Source organism: Ochotona princeps, chromosome 2 (assembly GCF_030435755.1).
Source record: "Ochotona princeps isolate mOchPri1 chromosome 2, mOchPri1.hap1, whole genome shotgun sequence".
NCBI lineage: Eukaryota > Metazoa > Chordata > Mammalia > Lagomorpha > Ochotonidae > Ochotona > Ochotona princeps.
In genome coordinates, this window is record NC_080833.1 from 159462894 (window position 1) to 159490388 (window position 27495).

The window sequence follows — 27495 nt, forward strand, 5'->3', positions numbered from 1 at the left end:
AAATGAGGTTCTACTAGGAACACAGAACCTGTTGGAATAACCTTCCCAGTGACTGTAAACACTCAAACATCAGGGTATTTGTTCCTATGAAATAGCACTGGCATTCCATTTATAGTTCTGTCTTTGAGTAGCTGCTTTTTTTTCAAACTCGATACTAAATATTCAGAATATTTAAATTTTTCTTGATTTAATTTATCTTATATGAATATTTCTTTGTGCTTTCCAACAACAATCCCAAGAATAAAACGAAATACCCATTTCTTAGTACTGTGTAAAGCCATTTCTTTTATTAAACGAGTTAAAATAAAGTACATAGAAGAATATATGGTACATGGTAAGAATGTATGAGCTGATATTATTAGCACTGCTTTTTTTTTTTAATTTATTTTTATTGCAAAATCAGATACATACAGAGAAGAGGAGAGATAGAGAGGAAGATCTTCCATGTGTTGATTTACTCCCCAAGCGGCCACAATGGCCGGAGCTGTGCTAGTCCAAAGCCAGGAGCCAGGAGCTTCTTCTGGGTCTCCCACATGGGTGCAGAGTCCCAAGGCTTTGGGCTGTCTTTGACTGCATTCCCAGGCCACAAGCAAGAAGCTGGATGGGAAGTGGGGCTGCCAAGAATAGAATTGGTGCCCATATGGGATCCCAGTGCAGTCTAGGCAAGGACTTGAGCTGTTAGGCTACCGTGCTGGGCCCTATCACTGTTTTTTTTTTTTTTTTTTTTGCACGTACTTTTGTAGCATCTGTTTTTCTCAGATTGTAAGGGCTAGATTGTAGGAATTACACACACGGATGTTAACAGTATTTACCAAATTGTCATAGTAGGAAACAAGGGAATGAGATAATGATAGTATTCTAAATTTCTAAATTTAAATGCTTTGCTCAGGAAGAATTTAATTATATATATGTGTATATATATATATATATATATAATGTGTGTATTATATGTGTAGCTGGATAGTGCATCCTATTTTTGGGTTGTTCAGTGAAATAAAGGTGAGATATGGGAAAGCATTTGGGCATATGTCATTAAATGAAAGCTGCAGGTGCCTAGAACTTTTGTCAATGTCTTGAGAATAGTAATGGACTTTTGATGCTGTGCCATAGCTGTAATGTTAGTAGAATTAATATGCTAACAGATCAGACTTTGGAGAGGATCTATCTGGAATAAGTAAATTTTAAGAAACTGAGTTTTGATGAGAGCAAATATCAACTTTTTTTTTCAAGATTTTTGCTTGTTTTGTTTAAGCGGCAGAGTGATCTTGCGTCTGCTGCTTCTGTCCTCGTTTGTCCACAGTGCCCTGTCCCCTGTCAGGCTGAAGCCACACACTCCCTCTGGATCACCGCAGGTTTGTCCACAGTGCCCTGTCCCCTGTCAGGCTGAAGCCACACACTCCCTCTGGATCACCGCAGGTTTGTCCACAGTGCCCTGTCCCCTGTCAGGCTGAAGCCACACACTCCCTCTGGATCACCGCAGGAGCGGCAGGAACTCGAGTGCTTGAGCTTGGTGTTCTGTTTCCCAGACAGCAAGTAAAGTAGCGGGGCTGGGAGGCAGCACTCTGCTATCTGTGGGCAGTGAGCACTCAGTGGTGGCCTGCGGTGCTGCAGCTTGGCACAGGCACTGGGGTACTGTAAGGTTTGGTCATTAGTTAGAAACTGGAGGCCAACAGATTGAGTTGGAGTTGACAACACATAGCTTAAAATTAGGCAAAGCTGGAGAACTTTACAGAACTGGGAAGCATTCTTTGACTTAGATGAAGTACTTATTATAAATTATTAATAGCACTTTTATGTTATTTGAAGTCTGCTAAATTACCAGATTGTCTTTTCGTTTTTTTTCTTTTAGTGAAATAGAGAAATCTGGTACTATCCCTGTAACCAAGTCCAGTGAAGCTGACCCGTCAGAAGCTGCTTGTGAAGCTCGTGAGGCCCTGGGGCTGAGCGCTGCTGCTGAGCAGCCTGCCTTCGCCAGCACGCCTGGGAGGTGCGTGTGGCCGCTCTTTGTCCTTGTCGCTGCTTTGTGTGGGATTAGGTTGCAGATGTTCGTTTATGTATAAACATTTTTGAAGAACTTTGTACTAGGTAAAAGGCAAAGAGAATTCTGTGTACTTGATATGAATATGCAGTTTCTGCCATAATGAAGATTCACTGCATGGAAAAGTCTTCTGCAAGCATGTTTCTCTTTAAGATTGCTTTAGAAGAATTAGAGAGAGGGAGACACGGAGAGAGAGATCGTCTGTGCGTGCTTTCACTGCCCGGAAGACTGCCCTGTCCAGAACTGTTCCGGGGGAAGCCGGGAGCTGGGCAACAGCTTTACCTCCACACCGCAGTGCCAGCCCAAGAGGATTCTGCTTTCTGGTAGCAGTGCTTAGGGGCAGAAGGAACGGAGTTCTTTCAGCCAGAGGAAGGACTGAAGCTGGCTGCTGCGGAGAAGCGCAGTTCACGCTTGGTGTCTTGTGCTTGCGTGCAGCCGCTGGGACTTGTCTTCTGGGAGGTGTAGGTCACCCTTGACAGTTTCATGGTGCTGTAGCCTTGTGTGTCTAGCTTAAAATGACGCTCGCCTCAGTAACTGCACAGCTGAAATGCATGCTCTAATTTAGCAACTTTTAAAGTTAACCTTAAGATCCCATTTTTTTCAAATATTTCTAATGTTTATGATAATACGTTTTCTCTATCAACATAGAATACAGATGCTGGCATTACCCCTGGGGGGTTTCGCTTATTTGGTTTGGTTCACTAATGTTGAGAAATGCCTTGGATTTCTAAATTACTAACAAGTTTCCAGAAAAGAAGTGAGCACTTCTACAACTTTACCTGAAACCCCCTGCCTGACAGCAATGAGAAGGAACAGGGAAAGTCTTCAGGAATACATGATTGAAGGATCTTTTCCGTCTGTGCCCCTCCAACTAGCCAGAAAATGCTGTTGACACCTGAGTGTGTGCGTTGAACTGCAGTGTTTCCATCTGAAAACCATGCTTCTGCATGTCCTCATTGCTGTCTTCATTGATAATGTTGGCCAACACCCATCTGTATCTGGCGTCTCTAAAGGATCAGCTGAAAAGGCATGTACACCATTAAGTACAGTAGCTGGAGAATGGCAGCGGTCACTGCTGCTCCTCCTTTGTGACCAGGCCACTTCAATTTGCAGCTTTACAGCAGGGAGACTGATTCCTCAGAGATCACCTGGCTCAGGTGGAGGGTTGAGCCTACATTTCCAGGCTGCATCATAAATAACTCTGTGCTGGGAAGGAGTAGCTCAGCGTTGGAATCCTGCAGAACCACATGCTTGCACTGAAGACTTGGCCTTTGATGACCTGGGAAAACTGTTCATATCAGGGCTGGATAGGCATGCCACTGGCAGTAGGATGTATTCCACTGCTGTCAGCTGCCACATGGGCCTCCAGTGTGAACCTGTCCTTGGTATTGTTCTGTAATAACAGCAGTGCTCCACTAGGAGAGCCAGAATGGGTGCAGGCCAGTTGGGCTAGGCCACAGTACCTGCCAGTGAGTCCTAAGACTGACATCTGACCATTGCAACCAAGTCCACAGCTCCCGCCAGTGCACATGAGATCTGGGGCTTGGAGTGGGTCCAGTAGGGGAACTTGGGGAACTCCCCTGCTGGACTGCAGCTACCACTGGTGGGCATGAGAGCTAGTGGGCATGAGAGCTAGTGGGGGGGGGGATGGGCCAGGCTAGGCCAGTCCAAGCACACATTGGTGCAACTGAGAGCCAAGAAGGGGTTCAGGCCAGACCAGGCAGTGCTGTAGCACCCGTCGCCATATGTGTGAGCCACATCTAGGTGTGAGCTGGGCTGGGCCAGTCCACAGCACACACTGGCATGACCAAGAGCCAGAATGGAGTGCAGCTCTGGCTGACTTGGATCACAACACCCACTTGGGGCTGGGACTGAGCCGGCCTGGGCTAGGTAGCTATACCCATCTGCCAGAGGTGGGACTCAGGGTGGGCCAGGCTGAGCCAGGCTGTAGCACCTGCTGGCAAATGCTGAGACTGGGTCGTAACACCTGTTGGCATGCCAAATCCTGGTGCTGGGATTGGGCCTCGAAAGAGAACTTGGGGGACTCCCTTGGTGAGCTGCTGCTTCTATTGGACCAGAGCCTATACTGCCTGGTGTGTAGAGTCAAGTCTAAAGTCACCCCAGGTGAGATTTCTTTGGAGACTTCCCAGCTAGGTGGCTGGACTCAAACCTGGGCCAAAGGGAAAATCGTGGGAGTGTCCGTGTAATGCCTGCGTAGTGGTCAGCATGCCCAGTTGCACGTGGAGGACATGACTGCCAGCTCATCTCAGCCAGCAGAGACATCGAGTGCCTTGTCAGATGGTAGACAGCAAAACGGGTTGGACCACTCTCTTGGCCAAGCTTTGCAGCATACTCCTGGGTCTGTGGATGCACTAAAGTGGATTTGGTCAGCCAACAAAGCTTGGCAAGATTTTCTCAACCCTGATGCGATGAAGCTGAGAATGTCTCAGAACTATCAGGACCACTTAAATGACACCCTGGGGAACCCTCTTCCCGAACAGGGTCTCTAAGAAGACATCAAAGGACCCATCCCTGGGTGCTGATGCAGTGTGACAGAAGGAACGGCCCCTCCCCTCCTCTCCCTGTGGACACAGGAAAAAAATAATGGACACATATACTTCAACCCTCCCCACCCTAATCAGGGACCCACATGGGTGTGCAGCCCTCTCAACTATGCAGAGAATGTTAAAAAAAAAAAAAAGGCCATGCTGTTTGAATGGACTTTGGTGCTTGTTTAAATCTGTTTTATGATTGTGAGAAAGCTGATCTTTGTATTCCTTTTCTGTCTTCCCATGATTTCAGCAATTGAGAGTGTGTAATCATTACCCAGCCAAACTGAATTGTATCTTTTGGTTTCTGACAGTCTTGTAGGTCAGCATACAGAAAATGTTTCATCTTCGCACGACAAAGGAAAGATACCGAAATCGAAGTTAGAATCAGAGGTTTCAGGAAGTGAGCAGGCTGATGGCACTCCCAAATCTGCCTTGAATGCTTCAGAGAATTTAAAAAATGAGGTGAGCACATAATCTCGCGCTGTCTTTTCATTTATGCAATGTATTTTAAGATATTCTTGTAATTGCAAGACATACATCTGTCATAACATCAGACAATGAGGTGTTTAATGTAGAAATGATATGTGTAGTTGATGATGTGTGTAGTTGATGACATGTGTGTAGTTGACGTGTGTAGTTGAAATGTGTGTTTTTGTTGACGTGTGAGTGGTTGATGTGTGTGTAGTGGTTGACATGTGTAGTTGACAACATGTATGTAGTTGATGTGTGTAGTTGACGTGTGTAGTTGATAATGTGTGTAGTTGATAATGTGTGTAGTTGACGTGTGTGTAGTTGATGTCGTGTGTGTAGTTGATGACGTGTAGTTGACGTGTATAGTTGATGACGTGTGTTTAGTTGATGACGTGTATAGTTGATGTGTGTGTAGTTGATGATGTGTGTGTAGTTGATGACGTGTGTGTGATTGATGACGTGTGTGTGGTTGATAACATGTGTTGACGTGTGTAGTTGACATGTGTAGTTGATGACATGTGCAGTTGACGTGTATCGTGTGTGTGGTTGATGACGTGTAGTTGCTAACGTGTGTAGTTGATGGTGTGTGTAGTTGATGACGTGTGTGTGATTGATGACATGTGTGTGGTTGACATGTGTTGACGTGTGTAGTTGACGTGTGTAGTTGATGACATGTGCAGTTGACGTGTGTAGTTGACGTGTGTCGTGTGTGTGGTTGATGACGTGTAGTTGATAACGTGTGTAGTTGATGGTGTGTGTAGTTGATGACATGTGTAGTTGATGATGTGTGCAGTTGACGTGTGTGTAGTTGATGACGTGTGTGTAGTTGATGACGTGTATAGTTGACGTGTGTGTAGTTGACGATGTGTGTGTAGTTGATGTGTGTGTGTACTTGGTGTGTGTAGTTGAATGGCGTGTGTGTAGTTGGCGTGTGTGTAGTTGATGGCGTGTGTGTAGTTGAGGACGTGTGTGTAGTTGACATGTGTGTAGTTGACATGTGTGTAGTTGAAGTGTGTAATGGCGTGTGTAGTTGGTGTGTGTGTAGTTGGCATGTGTGTAGTTGATGGCATATATGTAGTTGACGTGTGTAGTTGAAGACGTGTGTGTAACAGACTTAGACCATGCTTGCTGCCTATGCTCCTTCCAGTATCTGCGTCAGGTTGCTCACAGGGTACTGTGTGTTATGTACAGGTAAGGGAGTTTCTATTACTGGCAGCTCTTTGAAACCGCTTATGTGAAGTCCTTACTTAAGCAGTTTCTTCCTTTATTTCTGTCTCCGTCATACTTGTTCTTCTTTTTTTCTTTAAGATTTTATTATTTATTTATTTATTTTGAAATCTGAGTTGGACAGCCACCTACTGGTTCACTTCCCAAATGGCTGCGACAACTGGAACCCAGTTAGACCAACCCAGGAGCCTGGAACTCCATGTAAATGTCACACACGTACCCTGTAGCCATCATTCACACTTTTAGGATGCACTTGATGCACTTTGAGAATACTCAGATTTTTATACCCCAAAAGAACCTAAATGTCACCCAGAACTTTCATTAATCCTTACGTGAAGTTAGTACTTCTTAGAATAGTTTTGTTATGTTAGCAAACTGAAAAAAGTGAAGGAGAAGACATTACCACAGAGTCTTGGTATGCTTTGGTCCATTATCTAAACGCAAGAAGAACAGATAGTATTGATGCCAGGGACGCTCCCTTCTGTTATTTTTTTTTTTTTTTTTTTTAAAGATTTATTCATTTTATTACAGCCAGATATACACAGAGGAGGAGAGACAGAGAGGAAGATCTTCCGTCCGATGATTCACTCCCCAAGTGAGCCGCAACGGGCCGATGCGCGCCGATCTGATGCCGGGAACCTGGAACCTCTTCCGGGTCTCCCACGCGGGTGCAGTGTCCCAAAGCTTTGGGCCGTCCTCGACTGCTTACCCAGGCCACAAGCAGGGAGCTGGATGGGAAGTGGAGCTGCCGGGATTAGAACCGGCGCCCAAATGGGATCCCGGGGCTTTCAAGGCGAGGACTTTAGCCGCTAGACCACGCCGCCGGGCCCCCTTCTGTTATTTTTAAGCAGAGGGAGGCGCAGTGGAGAGATTTGGTCTGCCGCTTGGTCTCCTTGCCCGTGAATAATAGTTCCTTGTTCACCGATGCGCTCAGCCCCTTCACATAGGGGTAGCAGGGGCCACAATGGGCCAACTTGCCCTGTTTTTCCAGATGCAGTAGCTGGGGCTGAGCAGAAAGTGGAGCAGCAAGAACTTGAACTGGCATGCTCAGAAAGGATGTTGGCATTGCCATTGGTCACTTTACCTGCTGTGCACCAATGTCAGCCACTTAAGCAGCTTGTTTTTATTTATTTGTTTTATTATTTTGAAGATTTATTTTCTTTTATTGGAAGGCAGATTTTTCAGAGAGAAGGAGATACAAAGATCTTGTGGCTACAATAGTTGGAGCTAAGCCAATCCGAAGTCAGGAGCCAGGAACCTCTTCCAGGTCTCCCATGGCTTTAGCCATCCTTAACTGCTTTCCCAATCCATAAATAGGGAACTGGATGGAAAGTGGAGCATTTGGGATATGAACCAGCACTTACATGGGATCCCAATGCATGCAAGGCGAGGACTTTAGCCACTAGGCTACCATGCCAGACCCCTTGTTTTGTTTTGTGTAAGTTCATTTTGTTTATTTGAAATTAGAGTTACTGAGAGAGAGGAGACACAGCTGGTTCATGACTCAGTTGGCCAGAGTGGCTAGGGCTGGGCCAGGGTGAAACTAGAGGCCTAGAACTCTTACTGGGGTCTCATGTGGGTGGGAGAGGCCTGCATCCCTGGTCATCTTCCACTCCCTTCCAGGGGCGATTTCAGAGAGCCAGATCAGAAATGGAGCGACTGGGCCTGGATCTAATTGCCCACAGTGGATGCCAGTGGCCCAGCCACTGCATCACAACCCCAAGCGCTGTTTGAGAGTTATGTAGGAGAATTTATGGTTATTAAGCTGAAATATCTTTAACCCAAAGTTAACTTTAGATTCTTTAACAATAATTGCAGGCCATTTTGCTTCTCATGATTTGTGTGCAAAAAAAAACTAGACAAATTTCTGAGTTGATTCTTCAGATCAAGAGAGGATTTGTTGCTGTGCAGCAATCTGTTTTGTTTCTGAGTACTGTTTGGTTTCACGTGGAGGCTAATAGAAAATGTCCTAAGGAGGTGTTAACACGGTACTCAGACCTGTTTCACGTAAGAAATGAGAGATGAAAGCCGTGAGACAGGAAACAAGTGGGGTCAAAGAGCGGTACGGGAGTGCCACGCGCCACGTCCACGGTGCCTGCTTTTTAGTTTGGAGTCTGCAGTTCCCTGTGTCTCGCAGCTGCGCAGTGAATCTGTGCTTCACAGCCAGTCAGACTTCATCCTGAAGAGATTCAGTTCAGTGAACCAGCTGGTTCTGTGGTAGTTTTTATGAATATAGGAGCTCAGCGTGTAATGGATGACATTCGTAGGGAACTCACCTTTTTTCCCCCAGAGGAATAAAAGCAAACATAATTGTCAGATATCACAGCAGCAGAGAAAACCATTAAAATGAGTCTCTCTTGGCTCTGTTAGGTGTTAAATTCAAACATCGCTTTGTCCTAGATTGGCTTGTTCTCTTTAACTGTTTGAAACTGATATTTTGTTTTCTAAGAGCCTTGAACTACAATTAGATGTTAAATTCTTTTGACAGAGACGTTTATGTATTTACTTTTACAATTGGCCAATTTGTAATCTTTGACAGTTGAAGTCTGTTTCTTCTTTGTGTTTTTTCAGAGTTCTGATTATACAAAATCTGGAGAAATGGACCCTACATCTGTGGGAAACCCTAAAGACCCGGAAGATATCCCAACGTTTGACGAATGGAAAAAGAAAGTTATGGAAGTAGAAAAAGAGAAAAGTAAGAAAATAATGAGGTTCTTTTCTGAAACTGTTAATTTAAGTGGGGGTGGTTTAAACATGATTTTCTTGTTCTAATTGGTAAAAGAATATATATGAAAATTTACTTTTGAAGACTTTTAAGTGGTGAAACTTGTCAGTTTGCTCTTTTCGTGTATTTATTTAAGAGCTACAGAGGAAGTGAGCAACGGGGAGACCCTTTGATCTGCTGGTTCACCCCCCGATGGCTGTGGGTTCCCTCTACCAAGCCAGACCGCAAGTGCCTGGGCCGTTTGCTGGTGCCTTTCCCGGCCACTCGCAGGCACTGGGCTGGGACCTGGGCAAGCAGTCGTGTGCGATGCTGGCGTGGCAAGGGTTAGTCTAACCCGTTAAGCCCCATGTGCGTCCCCACAGTTTGCTCTTGGTTATCTTATCTATGTCATTTACCCCGTACAATTGTAACTTTAACCTTAATTAAAATTTACTCATAATGTTTTCAAGTGAGAATATAATAAGATAAAACAAGGTAGTAAGTTCGGTCTCATGAAGAGGAAAATAGAGGTGTGGAAAATTCCAAATAATAAAGCTTTAAAGTATAAATACAGTTGGAGAAAAATTACATTTGTGTTTTTTATTTGTAGAGTAAGTCTCTGAGTTAAGAATTCTTAATGTTGGGTTTACAGACAGGAAAATAATATTTATCCTTAATATAAATTATGAAACCATAAACCTGATTCTCATGATTAAGCTTCATTTTCTGAAATATATTACTAAGGCATGAATCAAGTATTGTGAATTTTCATGGTGGTTCAGTTTATTGGAAGATGTCTTAAAGCTATTGTGAAGGCTTCCTTAAGCATTAAAACTTGTCTTCTAGAAGGCAGCTTATTGTTTTTGAGATTGTTGTGTTGCTGGGAACATTTTCAGGCATGGTTGTCATGTGTGTGTTTATAATAAGGTTTGTCTGCAGGCCAGTCAATGCATCCATCTCCTAACGGAGGGCCCCCGGCCGTGAAAAAAGTCCAGAAAAACCGGAATAATTACGCCTCGGTGGAGTGTGGTGCCAAGATTTTGGCAGCCAATCCAGAAGCCAAGGTACTTCAGAATGCAGTTCTATGTGTATGTAAAAAGTGATGTCTGCATTGGGATGGGCATTGGCTTGCTAGGAGCTGTGTTAATGTGAGTGTTTGCTGGTTCTGTAATGAGTGTAGGGCTGTGCTTCCAGACCTTTGCTTGTATGAGTTCTTAGCTCTGTCATTTGGTCCTTTGTTCCCTGGTTTTAACTTTTGAAACTTACGTGAAATCTGAAAAGGAAATAAGCAGTAGGGAATATTTTTCCTTCACAGTAGCAGACATTGAATTTTTACTGTGTTCTGTTAGCAGAATAGTTTGTTGCTGTATACAGCCTAACTAGTTGACATTGCCAGTTTTATGCATTCTTCCAAAATGAGTGTTTCAAATCCTTGGGTGAACTTTAAGATGTACTATTACAGAATATCCTAAAAAAGTTTGAATTGCAACAAATACTTTTATTTTTCCTAAAGTAACATATTCCATTTTTTGTTGTAAATAGAGCACATCTGCTATTCTTATAGAGAATATGGACCTTTATATGTTGAATCCTTGCAGCACTAAAATTTGGTAAGTAATACGACTTTTGTACGGTATTGGCGAGATGTGCATTCCATGCTAGGCATGTTTGTTAGAGTTGTATTGATTTATTCATCCAAAAGTTGGAAAGTGTTTGTGATCGGCTGGTACTGTCCAAAGTTGGGGGTGACTGCTTTCCTTTGAAGGGCGTCCCAAAAAGGGAATGGTGACGGGGCGGGTCGCCAAGTTATGCAGTGATGTGCTGTGGGAAGAGAGGTGATACAGGGGTTCCTGCAAGTGGAAATTTGGGCGCTGAGTCTGAACTCAGAGGAAGTAGCAGATAAGAGCGGCACAGTGTCCAGTCACGCTGAGGATAAAGGGACGATGCTAAAAGCAGTGTAAATGAGGGACCTGAGCAAGATCTTTTACGCAGAACAATCATTTTTGTTGATTTACTAAAAGGAATGAATCAAAAAATAGTTTATGAGGGGGTCTTCAAAGCTTTTGTGAAAATGTTTGGGCCACAGCCAGGAACTAGGAACCCCATCCAGGTGTGTGGATGGAGAGACCCAGTTACCGTAGTGGCACTGTTGCCTGCTGAGGTCTGTGTGTGTGGCAAGTTGGAATTGGGAGCCAAAGGTCAATCTGGGCACCCTAATGGGAGAGGGGCATCATTGGAAACAGATTTCAGACAGAGGGAGAGGCAAAGAGGGAAGGATTTCTCTCTGCTGATTCACTCCCCAAATGGCCTCGAGCCTCTAGCGGGTCTCCCACACAGGGACAGGATCTGGAAGCACTGGGCCATCCATCCTCCACTGCTTTCCAAAGTGGAGCAACCAGGACACCAGCCAGCACCCGTATGGGATGCCGGCACCTGCAGGTGGAGGATTAGCCTCTTGAGCCATTGTGCCTGCTGCGAGACTCAGTGTAACCAGGAGGCTAAGCAACAGCTCCCTAGATTAGCAGATTTAAAATACTGGAATCATTTTAGCACTATTTAGATTTCTTGTGTTGTTTATTGTGTTGTCTTATTTAAAAACCTTTTCTGCCATAAAGATCTTAAAAATGACTATTTTTACTTATGTGTCCTCATTTAACCTCTCCAGAAATTTTTGTTTCTATTGATAGCATCTATCAGATTTTATTTTATTGTTCATAGAAATCTTTTATTTTTAGTTCCCTATATTTTTGAGATTTAATCTGTTAACTTTGTTTCTTAAATTTTCTAATAACACCTTAGAAGTTGACAGTTGCCTTCTGAATTGCTCGTGTGTTCAGAACTGTGCAGCAATTCCCTAGTCTGTTATCATTCCTGCGCTGTAAGTAGAGAGCTCAGTGAGATTGGATCCGTTAAGTTTCACTAGCTTTCATGCAATGTTTGTTAGTTTATTAATATTTTCTGCTTCTAAGAAAACAGACAGGGCCCGGCAGCGTGGCCTAGCGGCTAAAGTCCTCGCCTTGAAAGCCCCGGGATCCCATATGGGCGCCGGTTCTAATCCTGGCAGCTCCACTTCCCATCCAGCTCCCTGCTTGTGGCCTGGGAAAGCAGTTGAGGACGGCCCAATGCATCGGGACACTGCACCCACGTAGGAGACCTGGAAGAGGTTCCAGGTTCCTGGCTTCGGATCGGCGCACACCGGCCTGTTGTGGCTCACTTGGGGAGTGAATCATCGGATGGAAGATCTTCCTCTCTGTCTCTCCTCTCTGTATATCTGGCTGTAATAAAAATGAATAATCTTTAAACAAAAACAATAACAAAAGCAAAAAAAAAAAAGAAAACAGACAAAAGGAATTGAAAATGCTTTAAAATTGATTATAATGAGGCATGATATATATAAATATTTTATGAGACAATTTATCAGCCATACAAATATTTTAAATTCTATTTTCCCAGTGAATTGACTGTATGCTTTGAAAACATTTGCCTGCAGGGCGCATGTCCTTCGCTCTCCTCATGGTCCTCTGCCTGCAGGGCGCATGTCTGTCCTCCTCATGGTCCTCTGCCTGCAGGGCGCATGTCTGTGCTCCTCATGGTCCTCTGCCTTTCAGGGTGCATGTCCTTCCCTCTCCTCATGGTCCTCTGCCTGCAGGGCGCATGTCTGTCCTCCTCATGGTCCTCTGCCTGCAGGGCGCATGTCTGTCCTCCTCATGGTCCTCTGCCTGCAGGGCGCATGTCTGTGCTCCTCATGGTCCTCTGCCTGCAGGGCGCATGTCCTTCCCTCTCCTCATGGTCCTCTGCCTGCAGGGCGCATGTCTGTCCTCCTCATGGTCCTCTGCCTGCAGGGCGCATGTCTGTCCTCCTCATGGTCCTCTGCCTGCAGGGCGCATGTCTGTCCTCCTCATGGTCCTCTGCCTGCAGGGCGCATGTCCTTCCCTCTCCTCATGGTCCTCTGCCTGCAGGGCGCATGTCTGTCCTCCTCATGGTCCTCTGCCTGCAGGGCGCATGTCTGTCCTCCTCATGGTCCTCTGCCTGCAGGGCGCATGTCTGTCCTCCTCATGGTCCTCTGCCTGCAGGGCGCATGTCCTTCCCTCTCCTCATGGTCCTCTGCCTGCAGGGCGCATGTCCTTCCCTCTCCTCATGGTCCTCTGCCTGCAGGGCGCATGTCTGTCCTCCTCATGGTCCTCTGCCTGCAGGGCGCATGTCCTTCCCTCTCCTCATGGTCCTCTGCCTGCAGGGCGCATGTCCTTCCCTCTCCTCATGGTCCTCTGCCTGCAGGGCGCATGTCCTTCCCTCTCCTCATGGTCCTCTGCCTGCAGGGCGCATGTCTGTCCTCCTCATGGTCCTCTGCCTGCAGGGCGCATGTCCTTCCCTCTCCTCATGGTCCTCTGCCTGCAGGGCGCATGTCCTTCCCTCTCCTCATGGTCCTCTGCCTGCAGGGCGCATGTCCTTCCCTCTCCTCATGGTCCTCTGCCTGCAGGGCGCATGTCTGTCCTCCTCATGGTCCTCTGCCTGCAGGGCGCATATCTGTCCTCCTCATGGTCCTCTGCCTGCTGGGCGCATGTCCTTCCCTCTCGTCATGGTCCTCTGCCTGCAGGGCGCATGTCCTTCCCTCTCCTCATGGTCCTCTGCCTGCAGGGTGCATGTCTGTGCTCCTCATGGTCCTCTGCCTTTCAGGGCGCATGTCTGTCCTCCTCATGGTCCTCTGCCTGCAGGGCGCATGTCCTTCCCTCTCCTCATGGTCCTCTGCCTGCAGGGCGCATGTCCTTCCCTCTCCTCATGGTCCTCTGCCTGCAGGGCGCATGTCTGTCCCTCTCCTCATGGTCCTCTGCCTGCTGGGCGCATGTCCGTCCCTCTCCTTGTGGTCCTTTGCCTGCAGGGCGCATGTCCTTCCCTCTCCTCATGGTCCTCTGCCTGCAGGGCGCATGTCTGTCCCTCTCCTCATGGTCCTCTGCCTGCAGGGCGCATGTCCTTCCCTCTCCTTGTGGTCCTTTGCCATTCTCTGGCTTCGTGTCTGCCTGCAGGGTAGTGATGATGGGCCCTTACCACATCCTCACTCTGGCCTACAAGTGGGAGAAACGATCACAGCTTCTTTTTAAAGACTTGACCTAGGAGTCATACTTGATTGCTCTTGGTCACATGCTTCACCCAGAACTCAGAAACACTTCCACACCTAGGACATGTGGCTCTGTGGGGTGGCCTTGTGCCCAGATACACCTTAAGAGCTTGTTTGGTAAAGGGTGTCCGGGAAAAACGTGGAGTAGGCCACAGTGTTGGCGGAATGGTGTGCACCTCTCCGGGTCCTTAGAGACACGCGGTCAGCTAAGGAGGGCTAGATGGGCCCTCTTGGAGAGCTTTCCTCTACAGGGCAGCTGCCTGTACCATCTCCTAGAACTTTGTGCTGTTGCCAAGGTTAAACTTAAACTTTAATGTTTGGTTTATTTGATGTGTAATTATCATTTGATAATTAAAGCAGTGTCATGAGTATTGTTTCCTCAGACGCCATGCTGTGCGCACAGCTCCTTGGCAAATAGTTCGGTGTGTTTCTTTGTGAATAACTCAGGCTGTACACTCCCTTTCTTCCCTGTATTTTAATCTCTGTAATACAAGTGCAGTTTACGTATGCTGTTTTGTCGTGTCAATACAGACTCTTAATTAGTATTGTAAAATTATCTGTTCTTTTTGAAGGTTTGTTATTGAACTCTGTGAACCCATTCAAGTAAAACAGCTTGATATTGCAAACTATGAGTTATTTTCATCTACTCCCAAAGACTTCCTGGTTTCCATCAGTGACAGGTAAGATTGATCCTGTGGTGGATCTCTGCTCTACACATCTAAGAGTTTGTCGCTGGGTTTCAGGCATTTTGTTTTCCTATTTGCTTGTAATAGCAGTAGTCTATTGTAGGCTCCTGTTCTCCCTTCAGTAGATCAGAGCAAGGGCAGAGCAGGTGCAGGAGCAGTGGGGGGTATGCGGGTTGCTTGGGTCACATGACTCATACATTGGAGAGACAAAATGCCGAAGTCCTGACTTCTAATCATTATACTCCATTGCTTCCACATTTTCTTTGAAAGTTATTAGAAGAGTAAAGTGTACAGATGATTCATTTTGTATACTAAGGTATTACTTTGTTAAAGTATACTGTAAAGATTTTGGGGGAGATATTTGGGATTACAAAAGTAATAAGCATACTGTAAGGCATTTGGGGAAGAACTGCCTTCCTGGTATGCAGCATTGTGAACGTCCATGACCACTGTCGGCATTTTCATACATTTTGTTCTGTCATTTTATGCGTCTGCTGGTTGTACAGCAATTATATGTACATTTTACTTCCTACATCCTGAGATTATCCTTTTATGTTTTACATAGCCCATTTAAAACCATTCATTTGTTTTCAGTTTATTTGAAAGATGGGAGGTGTTCTTCATCTACTGGTTCATTTGCTAGCTGTTGGTTGGGTTCCCACATGCCTGTGAGCTCCTGGTGGGTGGGCGGGCCCGCAGTGCTCAGGCCTCCCCTGCTGCCCTCCCTGTGCGCTCCCGCAGGAAGCTGGAGAGAAGCGTAGTTGTGAGAACTTGCAGCAGGCATCTGGTTGGAAAGGCAGTGCCAGCCCTGAGATATCGTGGTAGTAGTGATCTTCTTCATTCATTCGCTAAATAGCTTTTTAGGTGTCGGTGGTAACCCACGTAGAACTGGCTTTCTCCACTGACTGCCAAATTGCCTGAAATGACTGGGTTTGGGCAGGGCCTGAGTTACATCCAGGAACTCAGTTAAGGTTTTCCATGTGGGTGGCAGGGAGCCTGTGACCTGAGGCATCGCTGTCCTAAGCCAGGATCTACATGAGCAGAAAGCTGGAATTGGGAGCTGGAATGGGGCTGGGACTCTCAGGCCGCCAGTGGTCACTCCAGTCCATTCTTATATGCTGATCCTCAGAAGAACCTGTCATTTTAGTTGGAAGATAAAATGTGTTATTTAATTAAAGGAGCCATGACTCTGGACCTCAGAAAGAAAAAAAAATGTGTATATATATATATGTTGAAAATGTACTCTTTTAGTAGCTGATCTGTAATTTTGTAAAACATAGTTATTTTCCTATTTTCCAGATATCCCACGAATAAGTGGGTCAAGCTGGGAACTTTCCATGGTAGAGATGAGCGGAACGTGCAGAGCTTCCCTTTAGATGAGCAGATGTATGCAAAATATGTGAAGGTAATGTTCATACGTGTAGGACTGTGTGTCACACTTGGGCCAGCAGACCTGCTGAGCATTCTGAGGAAAGAAGAGGACGTTTATTATGCCATATGTTAACAAAGTAGTTCTTACTTGAAACAGATTTTTAATGTATTCTCTTCTGTGTTACTGGAAGCGTAGACCAGCTTATTTATGGTCCTGATGCAATTTCAAATTATAGCTCTCACATTCATTTTGAGATTTTATGTAAACTGTCACCTTTACAACATTATGTTTCTAATTTGAGACCAAATTGCTGCTAGTTCTTTAATTATTGGAATCTGATTCTTAGATCACTTCGATTTTAGTATCCAGTTATTAGATACTTATTTTGGCTTTTGTCTGTTATATATTCAGGTGAATTCAGTGCCATTCAAATGCCATTTTGAAATACTGTGAGCTTTTAAATGCTTCAGTACTGCTTCTCCTCCACCAGCTAACTGGATTTCCTGCTGGAGGAAGTGCCTGCTCCTCCCCCCACCCTTTTAGGGGTCCTTGCTTAATCACAGTAGGATCTTTTGGCGTGATAGCAGTTGTAGTTTCTGACTTTTCTTTAAACGTGAGAACTTGTATCTACTTACTTTTGTCTTCTGGAATTTTGCTATCTCTTAAAGTATGTATGATTAACTTTTAAATGGGTAAACTTGTAGTATTCCTAGGCTCAGCATAAAAATACTAAATTTTAGTTAAAAGTAGTTTATCTTTTCAGTTAATAATTCAGAACTTCAGAAAAATGAGAGTATCTTCATTTCTTTCTAAAATGACTACTGAAACAAATATTTAATGTCTGTATGTAGCTGATACTCTTTTCCCTGAAGATGACAAAAATTGTTTGCTAGGTGAGACCACTGTATCTGTAAGAAAGACAGTTCACATGTTATGAAATGGTGCTGAGCATCATTCATTATGCTGTCTCCTGTTAATAATGAAAGAGCATTTTATTGGTGACATTAAAAAAATAACCATGCAGGTCCCCTACCCCTTTTTTAAATAGTGGAAGATACAGAACATTTTGACCATTAATTTCACCTTTTTTGCAAAAATGAAACTTTTATAGAATAAGTCTAAACGTTTTTGCTTTGATGTTCATAAATACTTTGTAAGTTTACCTGTGTTTTCCTTATCCTGAAAGAACTAAGTGCAAATGTCCACATTAATTTTTAGCAGCTTACATTTTAGAGGGTTGATACATATTCTCTACTTCTGTTGTGTTTGAAGTTACACAGAATATCAAAATTTCATGTTTTCCTGGAAACATTATATAACGCAATAAGCAACGATTATGTTAATTTATGAATCTGTACATGTAACATATCTGTTTATGTGTATCAGTATAGAAATTCATGAACAGATGTGTACATGATGTTTACAGCATCTCAGTATACGCCTCCTCTTATTTCTGTGAATCCCTCATATATAAAATAACTGATTTTAGCTCACTTCGTTTTGTAGCCTGAAAGTTAGGTTATGATTTCTGAGATTATTCTTTCAAGTTAGGATGGTAAGATTTTCATTCCTTTGGCTTCTGAAGAAAGCCGTGGAGTACTACAGTGTTATCCACCACAGTGCGTTGCTCCCTGTTCTGTAATTATGCGGTGTGACGTCGTCCGACTCTGGCACTGATTGCTTTTTCTTTTCCTTTCTCTTGCCTCAGATGTTCATCAAGTACATAAAGGTTAGCACCCTTCTCTTTTGCAATATTAAATAGCAAAGCAAACCTTGACAGGTATTGGACTTTGGGAAAGTGAGCTATTTTTAGAAATGATGTAGTTAAAATGGCTATATTCTTGGATATTCTCACATATACTCGAATGGCTTCGTGTCTCACATGCGTTTTATTCTTTAGGTGGATTTGGTTTCACATTTTGGATCAGAGCACTTTTGTCCATTAAGCCTTATAAGGTAATACAGAACAAAACATTTTCATTGAGTGCTTTTTAAAAAAGATCATATGCAAAACTCACATATTTAAAATGAAGAAGTAATTTTCTCTTGTGTAATGTTAACACTGTAAAAGTATAACCTGTTGAATATTTCTCTTGAATGCAGTTCTGAAAAAAAAAATCAGAAATGACCTCACCTGATGTGTTTGGTTTAGCTTGCTTGCTTCTTGCTTTGGTAATAGGTGGAAACATTTTTCGTCTGATAAATTTCTAAATGCCTTCAATTAAAAATGTTTTAAAGGCAAAAGGCCATAGAGAAACAGAGATACGTCATTGCTGGTTCTGGCCACAAATGCCCTAAGTGCCTGGCAGCTGCCAGGAGCTGGGGACTCAGTCTGAACTGCCTCCTTGGGCTGTCACCTGCCATCGCCCAGGAGTGCATTAGCAGGAGGCTGGAACTGAAGCCAGGCACCAGCAGATGGCGTGCATGCGTACGAAACAGCTTCTCAGCCAGCAAACCAAAGGTCCGCTCCTAGTTCTGCATGCTGACCGACATGCAAGGAATCCAAACACTGGTTCCCTTTGAAACAAGATTAAAGTTGCTGTTTGCTGTTGACTGGGCTCTGTTGAGTCTTTGGTGGAATTCTTGTTAACAGGGTATTTGGCACGAGCATGGTGGAGGAATATGAGGAGATCGCTGATTCGCAGTACCAGTCAGAACGCCAAGAACTATTTGATGAAGATTATGGTAAGTGGTGGCTTTAAGCAGGTGACTACTAGCAATTTATTTTTTAAGATTTCTTAATTTATTTGAAAGACAGAGGTATGGAGAGAAAGAGAGAGAGCTCTTCTGTGTGCTGATTCCTTCCCCAAATGGCCACAGTGGGCAGAGCTGGGCTGCTGCAAAGCCTGGAGTCATGAGTTTCATCTGGGTCTCCCATGTGGGTGCAGGAATCCAAGCACTTGAAATGTCGTCCACTGCCTCCCCAGGCACATGAGCGGGGCCTGGGTCGTTAATGCAGCAGTTGAGACTCGAGTTAATGTCCAGTTGGGACGCCAGTACCACAGGCAGCAGCATTGCCTACTTGCCATAGTGCAGGCCCTAGGAATATGTTTTTAAGAGAGTTTAAAATTGGAGAGAGAGAGGAAGGGAGAGGCAGAGACCTTTGCTCTGCTGTAACAGTGTGTGAGGGGCCAGGCTGAAGCCGCAGGTCAGGTCTCCTTCAGCACACTTCCTGTGTTCTCTGAAACAGATTATGTAAAACAATGAGAAACATTCACAACATGCTAATGTTTGAACATGCACCCATGATATACATACGTGCAGCCATGTATATCAGTATAGAAATGGATGTAAAGATGTGTACATGATATTTATAACATCTCAGTATACGGCTCCTGTTTCTGTGGTTTTATGATCTCTCATGTATGAAATAATAGTAATTAGTTAAAGTTAATTTATGATTTATGAGATTATTCTTGGGCCACCTTGTTCTGCGTCTCCCAGGCTGTTAACAGGGAGCTTAATCAGAAGTGGAGCAACAGGACGTGAGTCAGCACCCAGATGAGCAGTCAGCAGCTTTAGCCACTATTCCACAGCACTAACCCGGGGATATTTCTTTGTTTCTAAAATTTTACTAGTAACAGCTTACTTTTTAGTCTTTGTTTTGTTATTTTTCAGCCTAATGCCAGTTTTTCTTAAACTTACTTTATAATATCATTGCTTCGTGAATTTTATTGTTCCAAGTTTATTGACCAGTTATTTTTAACTGCAACTCCCTTTTATAACAATGATACTGTAATTTATGATTATAATAAATTCTTCTGCCAGGCCCCAAATTTTGTTAAACTCCTATGGAAATTGGAATAGTAGAAATGGGCATTCATTGCTTTGATTTGCCCTCAGTCTAAGAGTCAGCTCGTCAAGGCCTAAGAAGCTTCCAGAGCCTGAATGGGGAGAGGAGGGTGTCGCCAGAGCTGTGCTTTGTCAGGAACCCTTTGCGATGCCTTACAGGGAAGCTTTGACAGTCCAGCTTTCTGCTGAGTGATAGGAACACGCTGACTAGGGTTTGGCGAAGTATTTTCAAAAAGCTTGACTAAAAAGCCTTAGTAATGTTGTTAACATTTTGGTAAGCATTGGTAATTATTTTGCTTGGTTTACGTCTGTTTCTTAAATCACTTCTGATTTTGTTTTCTTTTGTGAACAAGTTTTGCTTATATAATTAATGCTTATTACAAAGCGTTTTAATGTCAGATGACTTGGACAGGACATAATTTGAGCTTTTCAGCATGAACTAGTTCTCAGTATGATTGCTTCTGTTTTTCTTTAAAGATTACCCGCTGGATTACAATACTGTGGAGGATGAATCTTCAAAAAATCTCCTTGGTTCTGCTACAAGTGAGTATTGCAGAGTTTTCCTAAACACTTGCTTGAAACACCTCCACTTCTTTATGGCCAGTCTGTTACACAGCACAGGAGGCTTCTACACCCACTGCTTTATGGCCAGTCTGTTACATAGCACAGGAGGCTTCTACACCCAGTGCTGAACTGAGATACTGCCTTCTCGTAGTATTTCTGCGGAAAGGGCTAGCGGGCAGCTGTGTCTGTGTCCCTGACACAGAGCCGAGAGCAGGCTCGGGGTGCACCCTCCGCCTGCGCACACCTCCATTCGGGCAGATCCTCTGCAGTCAGGGGGCTCCCGCAGCACGGAGTTTTTATGCCTCTGTGGCTGTGGGTAAGTGTTTAATGAAATTTAAGGCTCTTCCTGTCCATAATAATAATGAGTAACAATAATAGTAATACTATGCTCTTTGTAAACTGTAAAACCCATGTAGCTAAGTATACTTGATGCTTTAGTTATTGTCAAATAGTACTTGACCTTGTGGTAGGCTGGGTATGAAGACTGTTAGAGAAAGACCATTGCCCAAGTGGTACTTTATTTTCACTTTAGAATGTGGATAGGTATGTTTAGTGGTTTTGGTTATTCTTGAGGAGTATAAAGCCAACTGGGAGTAGTTTTGTTTTTTTAAGGATTTACTTATTTAAAGGCAGAGTTAAAGAGAGGGATCTTCTGTTTGCTGCCTCACTGCTCCCATGGCCATGTACACCAGGAGCCTGGGACTCCATTTGGGTCTACCTCTGGCCTCTTGCTCCACTGCTTTCCAAGCACATCTCTAGGGCTGGATCAGTAGTGGAGCAGCGGGGACTTCATCCAGAGCTCGTCCAGGGTGTTGGTGTGGCAGGCACAGCTTAACCTGCTGTGCCACATGCAGGTCCCAGAAGTCATCCTTTTGTTTTTTCCCCTTTGTTTTTGAAGGTTTATTTATTTTTAAAAATTGATTTTCTTATTTTATGACATAGTTCAGTAGGACCTGGGATCTCCCTTCCCCCTGAAGTCTTCCTTTTGTTTAGAGATGAATTACTGATAATTTATTTACTCATTTGAAAAGCAGAATGGCACAGGCAAAGCAAGGGGGTGCGCTTGATCCCCTGGCTCACAGCCTCAGTGACTGCGGTGATAGGGTCAAGGCCAGGTGGAAGCCATGTGGATGACGGGGGCCCAAGTACTTAGGCCAGATCCAGCTGCTTTCTCAGAAGCATCAGCAGGCAGCAGACTGGCGCGCAGGCGTAAATACCAGTCTCAGTGTCAACACTGAACTGACAACTTTTGAAAAAGTATTTAACCAGTAGCGCACGCTCTTCTTAATGTGTTTCACACGACTGCAGTATACGGAATTGAATTACTTTGCTGTGTTTCATAATCTTTCATTCTCCCTGCTTTCCTTCTCCGTAGAGAAATATAGAGCTCACTGGATTTTTTTTTTTTGTTTATTGTTATTGATTGGAAAGGCAGAGTTACAGAGAGAAGCAGAGAGCTCACCTGTCCACTGGCTCCCTCCTCCAATGGCCAGCTGGTGCAGGAGCCCGAGACCTTGAGCTGTCCTCTCCAGTTTCCCAGTCAGACGGGGAGCTGGATCGGAAGTGGAGGAGCCAGGGCATGAACCGACACCTGTGTGGGGTTGAGATGCTTGTCCTCCATGGCCCCGGCCCCTGAGCTCGCTGCAGTTCTGAATGGAAGAGTGTTTAGAAGTAGCCACAGGAGGGAATAATTCTTTCATGTGATTATCTTCTGTTAAATAGACTTCTCCGGTTCTGACTGGTTTTAATTACTTGGATGGCTGAGTCACAGACAGCAGATCGTTGTATCGGCCCGTTCGCTCCTCAGACGGCTGCAGCAGCTGGGGCTTGGCCAGGCCGAAGCCAGGAGCAGCAGCCCCTTGCACGTCTCCCGCCTGGCTGGCGATGGCCTAGGTGCTGAGTAGCAAAGGCTCAAACTTGCATTCTTATTGCAATGCTGGCGTCACAAGCAGTAGCTTAACACGTTGCACCACATTGCCAGCCCATTACTGACTTTTCAAGATGTTAATGTCTACTCTTTAAAAGGGCCCTTGCCTATCTAGTTGGTCATACTTAATCACTATTTAATTTGCTGTTGTTTGTGTAGTATTTTAGAGATGAAAGGAATGATGCTGTTTTAGCTTTCTAGATAGTACTACTGCTTGTGTACTTAAATTTCTGTTGAAGTCACGTGGTGGCTGTTCTGCCCGTTGGGTAACTTACTAATTTAACCCAGCTCTGAGAAGGCATCAGTGTTTTGGCTTTAAACTCAGAGATCTCTGGCTTCTGTTGGTTACTGGAAAAGAGATGGTGTTCTAAGGAATTTATTCCTTACCGTAAGTTTTGATAAAACCATTATTCTGGGTTTTGTTTTCTGTCTTTCTGAGATTAAATCTTAGATGCCATTTAAACCCTCATATCTAAGAGTGGAGGATATTACCCTGTGTCAAAGTTTTCACTTCTCTGAGCAATGTGTTTTAATTACTTAGAGGATCTAGTTTAGATCATGCTTTCTGAATCTTTTTTTTTCTGGAAGCTTCTTATTTCTTGATAATACATCATTATTTTTCTCTTTACAGCTCTCTGGAGGGACAGTTAGTTCATTTCTCTTCCAGTGTTTTAGATGTGAGTTGAGTGGGAGGAAGCCACCCAAGCCTGGGTCTCCATCATGTAGGTTTCAGAGCAGGAGGACCTGACTTTGTTTCCTTGCCCGTGTGTGCTCTGGAGCCTGACTGAACCCCGGCCTACAGGATGGTGACAGTGCAGCATCAGGCCAGGGCACTCCTGCATGTCCGTCACAACACTGGCTACCTCTCACTGTCATCAGGACCACGCTCGGAGTTAGCTGCAGCTTGGCTTGCTGTTTCAAGCCTAATTTTCCTCTGTGTGTGTGTGTGTGTGTGTGTGTGTTTTGCACTTGGCCATCTACAAAGTAGAATTTAGTTTTTAGTGGTAATAGAAACATCTTTTCTTCCTGCTACGAAGAGCAGGTTGAATATCCCTTATCTGAAATGCTTGGATTGTAAGTGTTTAGCATTTCAGATTTTAGAGTGTATACACATGCTTGATGATACATGTTAGGGATAATACTCAAGTCTAAATATAAAATTCCTCTATGTTTCACATATATGATATCTATGTATAGCCTGGTGATAATTTTTTGTGGTCTTGCCAGTGTGCCTTTGATAGTGAGCTACCACATGAGGTCAGGTGTAGACATTTTCACATAATGCCATGGCTGTGATAAAAAATTCCAATTTTGGAACATTTTGGATTCCTGGTTTTGTACCAGGGATGCTCATTTTGTAGTTAGTAATTACAGGGAATGTATGAGTGTGTCACTAGAATACATTATGCTTCTGATGTGACATGGTTATCAGAAAGTATGTGGGTTTTTTTGGTATCATTTTAATCCATTTTTTATTGTATTTTTAACAATCTTTACATAGTCAATTAGGGTAAAAAGGTTCAAGGGCTACAGGAAAGTGGGTAAGACTATTATTTCCATATTGTTTCCTTCATGTATCTGAGGTAAAGAGGAATTTTAAGGGAGAAGCCCCGCCTAGTCTCCCACCCACCCCAGGTCCCTGATGTGGGGCATGCTCCGAGGGTCTTGCTCAAGTGGTTATGACAGTTCAACAGTTCTGAATTGCTGCTAAACTTGCCATTCTAAGCACGATGAGGTTACTGAAGAATCCACTGGTTGACATAGTCCATCATAGAGTTTCCGTTTGACCAGTCTTTCGCTGCCAACATATAGCTGAGGTGGTTGATTGACTTGTTCTGTCCTCTGTCTTTTCATGGTGAGGGTTCTGAGTCCGGCAGTTCGATTGGGGAGATCCCCAAAGAAGCTTTGTCTGAGGTGTTCTCAGACCAGATTCTTGTATGTACTAGCAAGTACAGGGCCCGGCACAGTCCATAGCCCTGATCAGTTGGTGGTTGCAATTGCTGGGTTGGATCTGTTTCCAGCCCCAGCTTCCGCTGGAACCAATAGGTGTTGCAGTCCAGCCTGGTTCTGCCCAGCACACACTCAGCCCTTACATAAACCAGTGGGAGCTGCAGCCTAGTCAGAGCGACCCACAATAACCCCCACCAGACCTGCCCCCTACCCTGGTTTGCCAGTATGTGCAGCAGACTAGTCCAGTCTGTCCCACATCCCATTCAGCTCTCGTACATGTCAATGGGCATTGAAGCCTAGTTCAACTCAACAAGGCTGACTGTCCAGCCCACACACATGCTGTTGGGTGCCTTTCTGTCTAGGCACCCCAGCCCTTGTCCTGGTTTTCATGCCCTCCAGCAGGGGTGGTAACCCAAGAGGGAGGAGCCCACTATTTCCCTCCCAGGTTGCTCTCACTCCCGGATCATGCACTCTCCAGGTGGTTCTGCAGTTTAACTTGACAGAATTAGCCCCCTGTGCCAGCATCTGCCAGTTGATACTGCGGCTGAGCCCAACCAACCCTCACCCACTGTGATTTATACTTGCATCAGTCGGAACAGTCAGCCCAGTGTGGCTTTTCCCTAATCTAGCTCACATGAGGTGCACGGGTGTTGTAGCCCTGCTTAGTCTGGTCTGCACCCATCCCAGCTCATGCTCTCCAGTGGGAGTGGTTGTCCAGCAGGGGAGCACCCTCATATTCCCCCTGCTGGCTCCACTCCTTCCCTTCCTGGTTCTCATGTGTGCTGGTTGGGTGCTGCTGTCACATCCGATACAGGCAACCTCACCTTGGCATTCCGTATTGTGCACTGGTTTTTGTCGCAACCGAACCTGGCTCAACCCACACTCTGTTCTGGTGCTCGAATTTACCAGTGGATGATGTGAACTGATTCAGCCTGGTCTGCCCCCAATCCATGCCAACTGTATGCCAATGGGAAACTTTCCATGGCCTACTCTGGGCTGTTTCCTTTCATGCTTGTTGTGCTAACCTGCAGGGACTGTGTCCTGCCAGAGGAGTTGCCCAGGCTCCTCCATCAGAACCTTTCCCAGTGCCAGATTTTGCGCATACCAGGGGGTCCATGAGCCAGCCCTACTCAGTTCACCTCCTGTCCTAGCAGGAACAGTGGCTTTTCCTGACTGGCCTTCAACCCAATCTGGTTCTTACTGTTGGATGTTAAAGCCCAGCCATGGCTCATCCGATACGCACATACAGCTCACACATGGCTCAGCAGGGGTTGAGACCTAGCCTAGTCCGTCCCACATCTACCCTGGTCCTCCAGAGCACCAGACGGTGTGGGAGTCTAGCCCAGCTTCAGCTTGGTGTGTCCAATCCCAGTCCACACTTGTGCCAAGGGAGACTACAACCGTATCCTGATCAGAACGCAGCCCCCATCCCAGCCCCATGCTCCTTGGTGGGAACCTCCACCCAGCTAGGGTGTCCCCTTAGCTCCCCAGTCGGGCCTGTTCCCAGCCATAGATCACACGCATGCCAGTGGTTGCTCTGACTCAGCTTGGCACAGCCCGTCACCTGTCCCAGCCCTTGCCTTACATACTGTGACTTAGCGTCCCTGGCTCACGCAGACCAGTAGGTGCAAGAGCCTAGCTCGGCATGACCTGTGCTTCATCCTGATTTCTAGTTTCGCTTGTAGGCTAAGGTTTGCTCAGTCCTGCTGGTCCATCCCATTCCATTACCAATCCACACATTAGCCAGCCACTGGAACTACTTTGCCCAGCTTGTCCGACCCCCGGGTCTGGACCATGTGTTCACCAGCAGGAGCTATGACCCGCCAAGGGAGTTTCCCAAGTTCCTCCACTTGACTCACTCCCAGACCCAGTTCTCATACATGCCAATGGGTTTTAGGCCAGTGTCTGGCATTGTCTAGCCTTCCTATTGGCCTTTTATGAGCTGGTGAACATTGCAGCCCGGCTCACTCCACACCCTAATCAGGATGCACATTCGAGTGCTGCTGCCTTGACCAGTCCAGACTGTTGTTGGTTCTTTAATCTGTGATTGATGGCAGGCTCCTTGGTCACACCTAGCTTAGTCCATCACCACCTCAACTCTTGAACTAAGCAGTGGGGCTAGTATTTCCACGGGGTTTGGCCCACACATCCCCCACAGAATATACCCCCAGATATGGTTCTTGTGTGCTGCTTAATGTCATGTCCCTGCCTCATATGACCCATTTCCTGATCCATCAACATGTCAGGTAATAGGATATGATCCTGCTAGACAAGCCCTGAGCCTTAGCTTTTGCATGTACTGGTGTTCTGTGATTACAAGTACTACACAGTATTTAAAGGAGTTTGGTATATCAGTCTTACCCATAAGGATCATCTGGCCCCTCTCCTCCAACCTGCTAGGTCTCATTACCTTTGCTAACCTTCAAAGGAAAAGTTACTCTGTCATTGGGATTCTTTAGGACTGATTGACATCCCAGAAGTTCAGTGGTCTTGACATGGAGATACCTAAGCAGTAATTCAAAGCCCCAAAACCCCAGAGCTGGCCGCCGGGCGGCCAGCAGGTGGAGCCTGGTGCCGAATGGCACACTGGCCACCCAGGGACAGGTCACCAACAGGCTGCTGGAAGTTTAAATCCCCAGGTCCCAAGTTCGCCCGCTCCCCAATCCCATCCACTGCACCATGATGGCGGCGGGTGGGGCCTGGGCACGCTATCAGAAAGTATGTGTAACACATACTTAAGCACTTGGTGTTTAAGAAAATTGGTATGTGTAATATGAAAGGCAGAGTTCGAAAGAGACTCTTCCATTAGCTGGGTCGCTGCCCACGAGGCAGCAGTAGCCACAGCTCAGCCAGTCTGAAGTCAGGAGTCAGGAGTCAGTGCAGGAGCCCAAGAACTTGGATGGTGTTCTGCTGCTTTCCCAGGCACATTAGCAGGTGGAGTGTCCGAGAAGGAGAGCACCAGGACTTGAACTAGTGAACTAGTGTCTGGATGGGATGACAGTGTCCCAGGTGACGGCCCCTAAACATTTCTAATGTATAATGTACTTCACTGCTCTGCCAGGAGAAGCCATGATAGGAGACCATTGTCTCGGCTTGTAT

At 45.3% G+C, this 27495-nt stretch overlaps 1 protein-coding gene across 5 annotated transcripts in view; it reads left to right on the forward strand.

The window, feature by feature from the left end:
• The window catches only part of SUCO (SUN domain containing ossification factor), a 74377-nt gene that overhangs the window by 23641 nt on the left and 23241 nt on the right, over nt 1-27495 (forward strand). For 2 of the 5 annotated variants that reach the window (XM_058660675.1, XM_058660679.1), the window contains exons 5-15: nt 1850-1987; nt 4902-5052; nt 8860-8983; nt 9920-10056; nt 10535-10602; nt 14678-14785; nt 16091-16196; nt 17872-17892; nt 18064-18119; nt 18757-18848; nt 20433-20498. In XM_058660675.1, coding sequence (XP_058516658.1) covers nt 1850-1987; nt 4902-5052; nt 8860-8983; nt 9920-10056; nt 10535-10602; nt 14678-14785; nt 16091-16196; nt 17872-17892; nt 18064-18119; nt 18757-18848; nt 20433-20498 — 1067 coding nt within the window. The remainder of the gene's footprint in view (nt 1-1849; nt 1988-4901; nt 5053-8859; nt 8984-9919; nt 10057-10534; nt 10603-14677; nt 14786-16090; nt 16197-17871; nt 17893-18063; nt 18120-18756; nt 18849-20432; nt 20499-27495) is intronic. The other 3 variants (XM_058660676.1, XM_058660677.1, XM_058660678.1) reach the window with 3 other exon arrangements.